This window comes from Mandrillus leucophaeus, unplaced genomic scaffold, assembly GCF_000951045.1.
Source record: "Mandrillus leucophaeus isolate KB7577 unplaced genomic scaffold, Mleu.le_1.0 Scaffold123, whole genome shotgun sequence".
Classification (NCBI taxonomy): Eukaryota; Metazoa; Chordata; class Mammalia; order Primates; family Cercopithecidae; genus Mandrillus; species Mandrillus leucophaeus.
In genome coordinates this window covers 4,330,064-4,345,023 of record NW_012100654.1, presented here as the reverse complement: position 1 = coordinate 4,345,023, position 14,960 = coordinate 4,330,064, and the positions used below count along the sequence as shown (strand labels likewise).

At 35.7% G+C, this 14,960-nt stretch overlaps 1 protein-coding gene across 1 annotated transcript in view; it reads left to right on the top strand.

Moving 5' to 3' along the window:
* DIRC2 (disrupted in renal carcinoma 2) overlaps window positions 1–14,960 on the top strand; it is an 84,194-nt gene that overhangs the window by 29,548 nt on the left and 39,686 nt on the right. The window contains exons 3-4 of the mRNA XM_011971558.1: window positions 2,203–2,468; window positions 8,704–8,833. Coding sequence (XP_011826948.1) covers window positions 2,203–2,468; window positions 8,704–8,833 — 396 coding nt within the window. The remainder of the gene's footprint in view (window positions 1–2,202; window positions 2,469–8,703; window positions 8,834–14,960) is intronic.

Genomic DNA, 14,960 nt, shown 5'->3' with positions numbered 1-14,960 from the left:
TTTCTTTCTTTCTTTCCCTTCTCTCCCTCCCTTCCTCCTTTCCTTCTCCCCTTCCCTTCCTCCCTCCCTCCCTTTCTTCCTTCCTTTCCTCTCCTCTCCTCTCCTTTCCTTTCCTTTTTTTCTCTTTTTTTTCTTTTTTCTTTTTTTTTTTTTGAGACAAAGTCTCGCTCTGTTGCCCAGGCTGTAGTGCAGTGGCACAATCTTGGCTTAGTGCAACCTCTGCCTCCCAGGCTCAAGCGATTCTCATGCCTCAGCCTCCTGAATAGCTGGGATTACAGGCATGCGTCACCACGCCCAGCTAATTTGTGTATTTTTAGAGGAGGTGGGGTTTTGTCATGTTGGCCAGGCTGGTCTTGAACTCCTGGCCTCAAGTGATCCACCCACCTCGGCCTCCCAAAATGCTAGGGTTACAGGCATAAGCCACTGTACCCAGCCAGGAGTCCTGCTTTCTTATCAGTCTTTTTGTTTGTTTGTTTTTTATTTATTTCTTCCATGTTCTTGTTCTACCCTTAACATTTTTAGACATAGTAAAGTTTACTCATTCCAAGCCTTCTTCTAGTTGACACGAGTCTAATACCTCATAAAAAGTATCAAGTATCAAAGCAGTTACTTTATGAACCATCACACATTGTCTCATTGTTGTGCCATCACAGGTAATGATTAAAACCACTTAATGATGTTATTGCTGGAACATTTCTATAATAAAACTGCTGTGGGACAGCTTGGGTTCCACTGGCTTTTGGAGGAAGTAAACAGTTTAAATTGTTTCTGTCATCTAGAAAATAATTCCCCTTACACAGGGAGATTTTTAAACTCAATTTTAAATTGAGTTTTTTAAATTTAGTAATATCAATGACACTTGGAGCTATGTTGCCTTCATGTAATTTTTCCAACATTATGAAGCTATGGGCAGCCCTAATTCACATATTTCACTTCCCACTCTTGTGTTTCTACATTAGGACACTTCCTCTCCCCATGTGCTTATTTTTCTCTTCTGCGTTCAGAAAACTTTTTTTCTCTAACTGGCTTAAGATGGCAGTTAAAAAAAAGAGGATTTGAGACACATATAGTGCTTAGAAAGCAAAACAAGCGGAAGAAAAAGATGAGTTCATATCATGAAAATGTCACATGTACTGTCCCTTCCCTTTCCTCTACCTCCAGGGCAAGAGAGGTTGACATGTCTCCCTTTCTTGCCTGTGCTTTCTTTGGACTTCTGGCCTCTTTTCTACTTCAAGGCAGCTCTTAAATGTGAACGTGTATATTGGGGATGGGGGAGCAATGGGAGAAAAGAGTTGGTCAACAAGGAACAGGAGTGCTAAGTAGAATATTGGGAAAAGGTCAGCAAGAGAACAAATGGAATGGAAAAAAGGAAACTACTTTTCATTAATCCTTACAATTTAAGTCAGAATCGGAGTGTGAGAACTGGAAGGGACTTAGTGATCCTGTCATTACAGTACCCTAACCTAACAGATGCTCCGTAAATGCATATTCAACTTAAACTGATCGCCTCATTTCACGAGGAAGAAATGGAACCCCACAAAGTTAGGTATTGTTCAGGGCTAGCTCTGAGCTCAGCTGGAACCCAGGTCCTCCAGTTCCTCAATGACCTTTTCTATTAGAAGATACTTCAATGACTCTTTCATTTTTTGTATTTCCACCATTTGGCAAAGAGTGGGTATGAAATGTTGAGCTCAACTGTAAGGCTGGTGGCACTTAGTAGGTCTGTTAATGAGTGGCAGTCTAGTAGAAGGAGTATGGATTTTGGAATCAGACCTGGATCTAAATTTCAGCTCTGCCTGTCAGCACTTGGGCAAGTTTCTTAATCTTTCCGAACCTAGGATTTTTCATCTCAGTAAATGGGGATCATAATAGCTACCACTTAGTGTTGTTATAACAACTAAATGAAGCAAGGTTCTAAGTACTTACAAGAAGTACTTAGTTTGATGTGTGGCACAAATCATAGGTGACAGTAAATATTTGTGAAATGAATAAATGGTAACTATTACTATGTTTGATCTCCCTCATAGGGAGTCAGCATACCTTTTTTAGAAGGTAAATCAACATGTCTTTTAGGCATGTCATATTCTTTACAGATATGTATACTTATTGACATAGTTAAAAACTGCTGTTTGGCTCATTTCTTTTTGTCTTAGAAAATGCCTGTTTCAAATACCTCACAGCCTTTTAATTTTTAAATTCCAGATTAATTCATGGAGGACAGATGTTAAATGGATTGGCAGGTCCAACTGTAATGAATGCAGCACCATTTCTCTCCACGACGTGGTTTTCTGCAGATGAAAGGGCCACAGCCACAGCTATTGCATCAATGCTCAGTTATCTTGGGGGAGCATGTGCATTTTTAGTTGGACCACTTGTTGTTCCAGCTCCCAATGGGACATCACCTCTTCTTGCTGCAGAGAGCAGCAGGGCACATATTAAAGATCGCATAGAGGCTGTGTTATATGCAGGTAATTTGAAGTTTATTTTCTTCTTGTTATACTTTGTCTTTTATCTCAATCATCTTCACTCTCCGTTTTGTATACCAGACACCTTCATATGAAATACTTGAGAGGACTAATATGTAAACTTACATACACTGTGCATTCCTTATCATATGATATAGAGATGCTTAATTAAAACTTAGCACTCTTCCTGGGAAGTTAAATTTTAAATTTATTATTGCCACATGGAGGGGTATTTCTTAATTTAGTCTTTTTATCTATTTGCAGTTAAGCACTGTATAACACATTTTCTGTGTCCTCTGTAGATATCAGGATAGAAAACGTCGTGATTGACAATAACCATTTGTTAAACATCTATCTGTTGGTAGATGTTAAGCCCATTTTCTCCCTTGTAGTTTCTCCATTATTGGCCATGTTCTGTAACCTTTTTTTAACTTGATCATCTACAGTTTATCCTCATTTCCTACTCTCTGTATGTTTAGTCTGTTATTCAGGGATACTGACCTTTCTAAAATATTCTCTTTGAATTATTTTATTTCTAGAGTCGAGCCCTGGTCCACTCTTATAGTATAATCTCCTACAGATTTTCATAGATACAGCCCCTCTCTCCATATGCCTGTTTATTATTTCCTCTGCATTCAGAAAACTTTTTGTAGGTGTTTACTATATGCCAAGCACTGTGCTAAGCACTAGGAATTGGTAAGGTCAACAATGAGACAATTATAATACAAATAAAGATATACAGAGGTTGGGAGACCTAACTTACCTGGGTTTGTAGGGAAGTTGAGGGGGAGGATATGCTTCAACAAGAATGTAATAATTAAAGTTAAGAATTTTGTAGGAGTTCACCAAGTGTTTGAGTGGTTAGTGTATTCCATACAGAGGGAACAGTAACTGCAAAGGCAGGGAAGGTATGAGAGAGCTCAGTATGTCTAGGGAACTGCAAGTAATTGAGTATGGCTGGAGTGGTATAAATGTTTGTGTTTGGGTATAGGTAACAAGTGGCAGAAAATGAGACTGGAACGATAAGGGACCCAATTATACTGAACCTTGTTTTAACTTCTTTGTTCACTTATCAATTTCACAAACATGTTTTGAACGCCTATGTATCTGTCACTATGTGAGTCACTGAGATAGGCATGGTTCCTGGTGTAACAGAACTTACAGTGTCCTGAATGATACAGACAGGTCAACAGTTACAAAATAGAACAGTGAGTATTATAAACCAAAGGCCTACAATTGCTCTGAGAGCTCAGAAAGGAGCACCTAATCCAGATTTTGGAGGTGAAGTAGAGCTTCCTGGAGATGTAGCATCTAAATCAGGGTCTGAGGAATGAGAGAATGATGGTTAAATACAGTAGGCAGGAAGATTACACTATAGAGAAGAAACTTAAAGGAGAAGCCCAGTGAAGGGAGACACCCTGGTACGTTCAAGCCCAGAGTGGCTTAGATCTGGTGAGAGCAGTAGTAGGTGAAGCTAGAGAGGAAAGCAAGCCCCACGCAAACCTTCTAAGCAGGGCTGAAGGGTTTGAGGTTCACCATATTGTAGGCAAAGGCCACACTCTGAAGAATTGTACATCAGAGAGTTATTTGATGACATTTACATTTCAAAATATGGTTTAGAGGGATTAAAACTGAAAGCAGCAGTATATAAAGCATTTCACCTCCTTCACACAACTTACCCCTTTTAAAGAAAAAGTAAAAATGTAAAAATGAGTAAATAAAACTGAACGCAGGTGAAGCGTAAGTTTTAAACTTCATTTTGGTCATGTTATTCTTTTTATTGAAAACCTAAGCAGTTATTGTATTTTTTACATGATGTTAACCACTGTTAAGCATGTGTCAGTGGAGTGCATGCAGCTCATGGTTCCCATGCAGTCAAGCAGAAGCCCCTGCTCAAAGTTTCCCAGTTACTTCTTCATTGCTTTCATGTTTGCCGATCTGCCTTTCTGAAATACTGTCCCTTGACTTAATTCTATTCAAAATACTGTGCTAGGATTGTCATTTTAAAAAGTTAAAGATTCTTAAATTATTCCCGACAAAGGTAACATAAGAAAAGTAAACTACAGATCCAGATCTCAGATGAGTATAAACAAAAAGTCCTGAATAAAATATGAGCAAACTGATTCCAGCAACATATATCATAAAATGGTTGATATACCATAACTAAATGGGATTTATTCCAGCAATGCAATGTTGGTTTAACATTCAAAACTCAATTTATGTAATATATCAGCAGATAAAAGGGAAAAAAACATGATCACCTTAAAAGATGAAGAAAAAGCATTTGAAAAATCCAACACCCTTTCAATGAACTAGAAACAATCAATGAATTAGGAACTCTCTCAACCTAATAAAAAGCATCTATTAGAAACCCACAAGAGGCCTGGCATGGTGACTCATGCCTATAATCCCAGCACTTTGGGAGGCCAAAAAGGGAGGATCACTTGAGGCCAGGAGTCTGAGACCAGCCTGCCCAATATAGCAAAACCCCATCTCTACTAAAAGTACAAAACAAATAGCTGGACATGATGGCACATGCCTGTAATCCCAGTTACTCGGGAGGCTGAGGCACGAGAATCATTTGAGCCTGGGAGACAGAGGTTGTAATGTGAGCCAAGATCACACCACTGCACTCCAGCCTGGGTGACAGAGTGAGACTCTGTCTCAAAAAACAAACAAAAAACCTGCAGGTAACATCACATTTCACTTCTAGGGTTATGAACAAGACAAGGATGTCCATTTTTCCATGCCTTTTTAAAACTGTGCTGGAGGTTCTAGGCAGTATCACTGAACAAGAAAAGCAAAAGATACCCAGATTGTAAAGGAAGTAGTAAAGAATGTCTCTGTTGAAAATGATGAGATCTTGAATATAGAAAATTCTCTGCAATTCACTAAAAACTATTAGATCTAAAAAAAGAGCTTAGCAAAGTTTTACGGTACAAGATTAATATGTAAAAATCAGTTGTATGTCTATATATTGGCAATGAACAATCTTAACATACAATTCAATTTGCAATATCATCAAAAAGAGTATGTTTAGGAATAAAATTAACAAATGAAGTGTAGAACTTGTAATCTGAAGACTACCACTGTTGAAAGAAATTAAAGAAGACCTAAATAAATGGAAAGACATTCCATGTTCATGTTGGGAGGTTTAATATTGTGAAGATATCCCCAAATTTATTTACAAATACAATACAATCCCTTTTAAAATCCCAGCTGCCTTTGTTGCAGAAATCGACAAGGCGATCCTGAAATTTACATGGAAATGCAAAGGACCAGCAATATCCAAAACAATCTTGAAAAGGAACAAAATTGGAGAACTCACACTTCTCAACTACAAAACTTACTACAAAGCTACAAGATAACATAGTACTGGCATAAGGATAGGCATATAAATCAGTAGAACAGAAATGAGATTCTAAAAAATAAGCCATTACATTTATGGTCAATTGATTTTTCAGAAGGGTCCTAAGATAATAAGGGAAAAAGTCTTTTCAGTAAATGGTACAGGAACAACTGAATACCCAAATTCAAAAGAATGAATTTGAACCCCCTCGTTAACTCAAACCTGAATGTGAGAGCTAAAACTATAAAACTCTTAGAAGAAAACTAAAGAGTAAATCTTTATGACCTTGGATTAGGTGAAGCCTTTTTATAAGACATCCAAAGCACAAGTGACAAAGGAAAAAAGATAAGTTAGACTTCATCACAATTTAAAACTTTTGTGCTTCAAAGAACCCAGAAAGTGAAAAAGACAGTCCACAGAATGGGAGAAAATAGTTGCAAATCATATATCTGATAAGGGACTTATATCCAGATTATATAAAGCATTCTTACAACTCAACAAGAGAAAGACAATGCCATTAAGAAGTGGGCAAAGGACTCAAACACATTTCTCCCAAGAAAATACACAAATGTCCATCGAGCACATGAAAAGATACTCAGTGTCATTAGTCATTAAGGAAATGCAAATTAAAACCATGATAAGATACCCTTCACACCCAGTAGGCTTGCTAGAATCAATAAAATGGAAAATAATAAAGTGTTGGCAAGAAAGTGGAGAAATTAGCACCCTCATACATTCCCATACATGAGAATCTAAAATGGTGTAGCCGCTTTAGAAACAGTTTCACAGTTCCTCAAAATGTTAAACAAAGATTACCATACAATCCAGAAATTCCATTTCTAGATATGTATCCAAGTGAAATGGAAACATACACCCATGTAAAAATGTATACATGAGGATTCATAGCAGCATTATTTGTAATAGCCAAAAAGTGGAGACAACCCAGATGTCTATCTACTGATGAGTGGATGAATAAAATGTGGTATAGCTGTACAGTGGAATATTATTTAACAATAAAAAATAGTAAAGCACTGATACTCCAACATGGATGACCCTTGAGAGCATTATGCAAAGTGAAAGAGGCCAGTCATAAAAGACCACATATTATATGATTCCATTTATAGGAAATGTCCATAATACTCAAATCTGTAGGGACTAAAAGTAGAGCAGAGGTTGCCTAGGGCTGGGAGATTGGGAGTAATGGGTACAGAGTTTCTTTTTGGGATGTTGAAAAACTCCTAAAATTGATTGTGGTTATGACTGTACAATTCTGCTAGTAAATGAAAAACCACTAGATTGTGCACTTTAAATGTGTGCATTGTATGTCATGTGAATTATCTCAGTGAAGTTGTTTACAAAAATGCCAATAGAGGGTCAAAGACTATGAATAAGGCAATCACGGAAGACGTACAAGTGGCCAATATGCATATTTTAGGTGCTTATTCAGTATTACTAATAATTAAAGTAACTCTAAATTAGAACAGTTCATTAACTTCTTATTGCTCCTCAGATTGACAAAGAATAAACAAATTGAGAACACCAAAAAAAAAAAAAAGAAAGAAAAAGGAATCTGTTAACAATCTTCTGTTTAAAAAAATAGGAATCTTTAAACTTCTAACTGCATTAAACAGAATTATCTGTGGTTAATTGTCTTATAGGAATGTTGTCCTTTTTGCTAAGAATAGCCCTAGAATTAAAATGATCCAACTGAAAGGACCTCTAGAAATCCCTAAATTCAATCCCTTTATTGGCCTAGAAAGATTAAGGGATTTGTTCAAATTATAAGCTAATTAATGGCATAGACGGGTCTATATTCCAAGTTTCCTGACTTTTCTACTAGTGCTGTGCTTTTCTACAAAATTGAACACAGTTATCAAAAGCTGGAACTTCCAAGTGCCAGAATTATAGAGGGAAAGGTTGGGATGCTAGAAGCTTCCCTTCTATAATGGGGACAAATTAAGATTGTTTGGGTGTTCATTTTACTTCTGATTTTTTAATACTCTACATTAGCTACTCTTGTGTTTAAATTCTATTCTCTGTCTCTTGGTTTCTTATTTTTGGATGCTTTCTTGTTCAGATTTCCCGTACAATCTGTAAATTGGGTCTGTCTTACACAGTGCGTCAGACTATCCTATCATGAATCAAGCAAACCTCCTATCCTGTTATTTCTTACCAGTTTTTTTTCTGAGTGCCATACTTATTAGACAATCATCCTAGACCTGTTTCACAATCTCGTTTATAGTAACGTATTATTGGCTTTTAATATTTTCTCCATAAGGCAACATTTGTTTACTTCCTCAATCTTTTTATCTATGTGCCATAGCACCAGGATATGCATCATTGTTAGTATAACCTCTAACCAATTACTTGCTGAATTTGTATCTTTATATATTCTTTTTTTTTTAACTAGACTGAGCAATCTTGGCTAGATACTATATTTTGCTTATCTTTATGAGCCTCAGACTCAGTTGATGCTTAGTAAATATGTGTTAGATAAATGAATACCTGAGAGGCCGGGCATGGTGGCTTACACCTGTAATTCTAGCATTTTGGCAGGCTGAGGCAGGAGAATGGCTTGAACGACACTTGAGCTCAGGAGTTCGAGACCAGCCAGCCTGGACCACATGGTGAGACCCTGTCTCTACAAACAATAAAAATAAAAATTAGCCTGGCATGGTGGCATGCATCTGTGGTTCCAGCTACTTGGGAGGCTGAGGCAGGAGGATCACTTGAGCCCAGGAGGGTCAAGTCTGTAGTGAGCCATGTTCATGCCACTGCATTCCAGCCTGGGTGCGAGAGTGAGACCCTGTTTGAAAAAACAAATAAATACTTGAAGTATTCAACTTTTTGTGTGGCCTGGTTAACATTTTACCTATCTTTTTCTTTCAGAATTTGGAGTTGTCTGCTTAATATTTTCTGCAACACTAGCTTATTTCCCACCCCGACCTCCTCTTCCTCCCAGTGTTGCTGCAGCTAGCCAGCGGTTGAGTTATCGGAGAAGCGTCTGTAGATTATTAAGGTAAATATACTGAGAGTCATTGGATGGCTTTGACTGACACCTTCAAGATAACTTCAGATTTTTAAAAAATAATTTAAGATAGTAATTTTTCAGCAACCTATTAATTAGGTAGTAATTGATAAAATACTAATTGAATATTTTAGATTTCCTACCAGAAATCTATCTTGAAAAATCACCAGAAACAAAACCCTCTATAATTTTTGCCTTCTCTGTGTATCACCTATACTATTATTTGCTTAATGTTTTAAAAATCAAATATTTTATTTTTCTTAAATAACTTGATTTGTATTTGAAATTGTGTGATATAAAGAATCTATATCATACAATAGTGTCTCTGAAATTATGGATTCTATGTGTTATACTTTTCCTAATATGCACATTATTTTAATTTATTATATATTTGTTAAGACATATTAAAATAAGCAGGCAATAGTCAATACAAAGTGAATAAAATAAATAATATTATTCTCACATCAACTGAAATCATTTTATGTACCAGCAGTAGGATCATACTTTAAGAAGCCTAATATATTATTTATTTTTATTGGTATAACTTAACTGTAGTTAGATTAAACTCTGCTCTTGAAGGCTCAAATGCCCAGTACTGAATTTAATTCTTGGGATATATAAAACACCACTATTGGTTATGATTTGCAATTGGACCACTATACTTTGTCATTTGAAATTTTTTCGTAGTTAGTTGTGAGGAGTTTTTAATTGATTCTTCCAACAACTCTCTCTTAATTGGTTCTTTCTTTTCTTGGGTTCCTCTCCCCAAATGGTAAGTTTCTTGTGGTAAAGAAGTAGTATCTATGTCTTTATATCTGCTGCAGTAATACTGTCCAATAGGAATAAAATGCAAGCCACATAAGGAATCTTACATTTTCTGGTAGTTTTCAATAAATTTTTAAAAGTCAAAATCATATCAAGCATCTTCTCTGACCACAGTGGAATAAAACTAGAAATCAACTCCAAAAGGAACCCTCAAAACTGTACAAACACACGAAAATTAAACAATCTGCTCCTGAAAGATTTTGGGGTTAACAATGAAATCAAGGTGGAAATTAAATTCTTTTGACATGAACCATAATAGTGATATAAGTTATTAAAACCTCTGGCATACAGCAAAAGCAGCGCTAAGAGGAAAGTTTATAGCACTAAATGCCTACATTGAAAAGTCTGAAAGATTACAAATTGACAACCTAATGTCACACCTCAAGAAACTAGGGAAACAGTAACAAACCAAAACCAAAGGTAGCAGAAAAAAAGAAAAAACAAAGATCAGAGCAGAACTAAGTGAAATTGAAACAAAAAATACAAAAGATCAGTAAAACAAAAAGTTGGCTATTTGAAAAGATAAACAAAATTGATAGCCCATTAGCTAGATTCACCAAGAAAAGATTCAGATAAGCTCAATTAAAAATGAAAATGGAGATGTTTCAGCCAACGCCACAGAAATACAAAAGATCATTCGAGACTACTATGAACACCTCTATGGACACAAACTAGAAAATCTAGAGGAAATCGATGAATTTCTGGAAACATACAACCCTCCTAGATTAAATCAGGAAGAAATAGAAACCCTGAACAGACCAATAATGAGCCATGAGATTGATTCAGTAACTTAAAAATTGCCAACGAACACATATACACCATGGAATATTATGCCGCCATAAAAAAGGATGAGTTCGTGTCCTTTGTAGGGACATGGGTGCAGCTGGAAACCATTCTCAGCAAACTTTCGCAAGAACAGAAAACCAAACACCGCATGTTCTCACTCATAGGTGGGAATTGAACAATGAGATCACTTGGACATGGGAAGGGGAACATCACACACCGGGGCCTATTATGGGGAGGGGGAAGAGGGTAGGGATGGCATTGGGAGTTATAACTGATGTAAATGACGAGTTGATGGGTGCTGACGAGTTGATGGGTGCAGCACACCAACATGGCACATGTATACATATGTAGCAAACCTGCATGTTGTGCACATGTACCCTAGAACTTAAGGTATAATAAAAAATAATAATAAATAAAAATAAATAAAATCAAGCAATTAAAAAAATATATATTAATTTGAAAAAAAAAATTGCCAACCAAGAAAAGGCCATGGTCAGATTGGCCAGATGGATTCACAGTTGAATTCTACCAGACTTTCAAAGAAGAATTGATACCAATCCTACTGAAACTATTCCAAAAGATTGAGAAAGCAGGAATCCTCCCTAACTCATTTTGTGAAGCCATCACCCTGATACCAAAACCAGATTGAGAAAGAGGGACTCCTCCCTAACTCATTCTATGAAGCCAGTGTCACCCTGATACCAAAACTGGAAAAAGACATAACAAAAAAGAAAACTACAGGCCAGTAGCCTTGATGATCATAGATAGAAAAATCCTTAATAAAATACTAGCTAACCGAATCCAACAGCACATCAGGAAGACAATACACCATGATCAAGTGGGTTTCATACCAGAAATTATTTAAAATAAGCATGTCAAATGTGATATATCACATAAACAGAATTAACAACAAAAACAATATGATCATCTTAATAGATGGAGAAAAAGCATTCAGTAGCATCTCTTTATGATAAAAACCCTCAACAAACTAGGCATAGAAGGGACATACTTCAAAATAAAAGCCATACATGACAAACCCACTGCCAACATCTTACTGAATGGGAAAACTTGAAAATATTTCCCCTGAGAACTGGAACAAGACAGGGATACCCACATTCACCACTTCAGTTTGAAATCACTGGAAGTCCTAGCCAGAACAGTCAGGCAACTGAAAGAAATAAAAGGCATCCAAATTGGAAAAAGGGGAAGTCAAACTATCACTGTTTGCCAATGATAAGATCATATACCTAGAAAACCCTAAAGACTCTTCCAAAAGACTCCTAGATTTGATAAATGAAATGAGTAAACTCTCAGGTTACAAAATCAGTGTACACAAATCAGTAGCACTGCTCTACACCAACAATGAGAAAGCCGAGAATCAAATGAATAACTCAATCCCCTTTACAATAGCTGCAAAAAAATTAAAATACCTAGGAATATTCTTAACCAAGGAGGTGAAATATCTCTACAAGAACTATGAAACACTGCTGAAAGAAGTCATAGATGACACAAACAAGTGGAAACACATTCCATGCTCATAGATTGGAAGAATCAATATTGTGAAAATGACCATACTACCCAAAACAATCTACAGATTCAGTGCAGTTCCTGTCAAAATACCAACATCATTTTTCACAGAATTAGAAAAAAAAAATCCTAAAATTCATATGTAACCAAAAAAGAGTCCAAATAGCCAAAGCAATCCTAAGCAAAAGGAACAAATCTGGAGGCATCACATTCCCTGACTTCAAATTATACTGCAAGGTTATAGTTACTAAAACAGCATGGTACTGGTATGAAAGTAGTCAATGGAACAGTCCGATGGAACAGAATAGAGAATTCAGAAATGAGGCCAAATACATACAACCAACTAATCTTCAACAAAGCATACAAAAACATAAATTGGAGAAAGGACACCCTATTTAATAAATGGTTCTGGGCAAACTGGCAAGCCACAAGTAGAAGAATCAAACCGGATCCCTATCTCTCACCTTGTACAAAAATCAACTCAAGATGGATCAAAGACTTAAATATAAGATCTGGAACCATAAAAGTTCTAGAAGATAATGTCAGAGAAATACTTCTGGACATTGGCCTAGGCAAAGAATTCATGACTAAGACCCCAAAAGCAGATGCAACAAAAACAAAAATAAATAAATAGGACCTAATTAAATGAAAAGTTTCTGTACAGCAAAAGAAATAAACATCAGAGTAAACAAACAGCCCACAGAATGGGCAAAAATATTTGCAAACAAGCTCTGTATCTGACAGGAGACTAATATCTAGAATCTACGAGGAACTCAAACGGATCAGCAAGGAAAAAAAAAAAAAAACTCATCAAAAAGTGGGCAAATGACATTACCAGAAGACATTTCTCAAAAGAAGACATACAAACAGCCCCCCCCCCCAAAAAAAAGGAAAAAATGCTCAGCATCACTAATCATCAGGGAATTGTACATTAAAACCACAATTAGATACCACCTTACCCCTGCAAGAATAGCCATTATTAAAAAGTCAAAAAACAATAGATGTTGACATAGATGTGGTGAAAAGGGAATGCTTATACACTGCTGGTAGGAATGTAAGTTAGTACCACCTCTATGCAAAACAGTATGGAGATTCCTTAAAGATCTAAAAGGAGATCTACCATTCAACCCAGCAATCCCACTACTGGTGTCTACCCAAAGGAAAGGAAGTCTTTGTATGAAAAAGACACATGCACATGCACATACATGTTTGTAGCAGCACAGTTTGCAATTCCAAAGATATGGAACCAACCTAAGTACCCATCAACTAATGAGTGGGAAAAGAAAATGAGTATATATACACCATGGAATACTACTCAGCCATAAAAAAGAACAGAATAATGCTTTGTACATCAACTTGTAGGGAGCTGGAAGCCATTATTCTAAGTGAAGTAACTCAGGAATAGAAAATCAAACACTCTATGTTCTCACTTATAAGTGGGAGCTAAGCTATGAGTAGGCAAAGACAGAGTGGTATAGTGGACTTTGAAGACTCAGAATGGGGAGGATGGCAGTGAGTGAAGGATAACAAACTTCATATTGGGTACACTGTACACTACTCAGGTGGCAGGTGCACCAGAATCTCAGACTTCACCACTATCCAGTTCATCCGTGTAACCAAAATCATTTGTACCCCAAAAGCTGTTGAAATTCTAAAAAATTTGTTTTAATTCTTTGTATATTTGGGATAAAAATCTTTGAAAATTTTTAATAATCTTATTTTAAAAGGAAAAATAAGTAAAATTAATTAGAAATAAGTAAAATTAAGTAAAATTAGTTTTAGGAAATGAGTAAAATCAATTTTAGTAGCGTATTATTTAACCAAGCATATCTAAAACATTATTTTAACATGTAATCAATATTAAAACTTATTAATGAAATATGTTACAGTCTTTTATTCATATAACATCTTTGATATCCAGTGGATATTTTGCACTTAAAGCACATGTCAATTTGGACATTAAATTTTTACTGGAAACACTTGATTTCCAGTGGAATTAAGTGTAATACTTTAGGTATCACTAAATTTACAGTTAAAAAAGTATTCATTGAACAATGTCTCTTGTATTGCACTGTTTATCGTAAGTTATAAATAAATAATTACAGTTTCTGAAATTTTGAATCAACAGGTATTTGCTATCATTAAAAAGGATCTTACATTCTATAGGCCATTGTTTGGGGCTTAATTGCAGATCTAACACTTCTGTAGAATACTATTTTTATTATTTTCCCCATAATTTTGAACAAATTACCATAGCTAAAAACAATTCCTTTACCATCTCTTCATCTAAAATGCTTTTATTTTTGTACGAGGATCCAAACCATTTTATAGCTGGCCAAATTATAAGTTCCGATCTGTTAAAAATCATTTAAATGTTTGTCCGACATTTAATTCTGATTTCAGGCAACTAATTTTCTTAATTCTTTTTTGATCATTGAAAAGAAATGTCTATAAAATTGACCATGTGTTTGCTAAAATGTCTTTTAATATTATTCAGTTAATTATTCTAAACTTTTTTTCCACAGCAGACATTTTATTTTGCTCTGCTGCAGCAAATTGTAATTGCCATTCATTGTGAAGTTTGCAACATGCCTTCTTCTATTTTGGTCTCTTCTTTCTACAGGAAATATTCAACTACACAAATTACAATGTCACATGTCACATCAGTGTGTAGAAAAAAATAATTAGAACTGAATCCGTTCATTGACACCAAGATCAGTGATGGATTATAATACTAGAGACAACACCTGCCCCAGCATGCACACTATAATAATATCTTAGTGTTGCAGCTGTTCAAGGGAAATGTACTCCTACCAAACAGAGTTATGTTTAATGGAAAAGTACCTTTCACTGCTTCTGCTTCAAGTTTAGATTTAAATTAGTTAAAAAGAAATAAAATTAAAAACTCAGTTCTTTGGTTGCACCAGCCACATTTCAAATGCTATGTAATATTGTTTTTCAAACTTTGGTTTACAGCCAA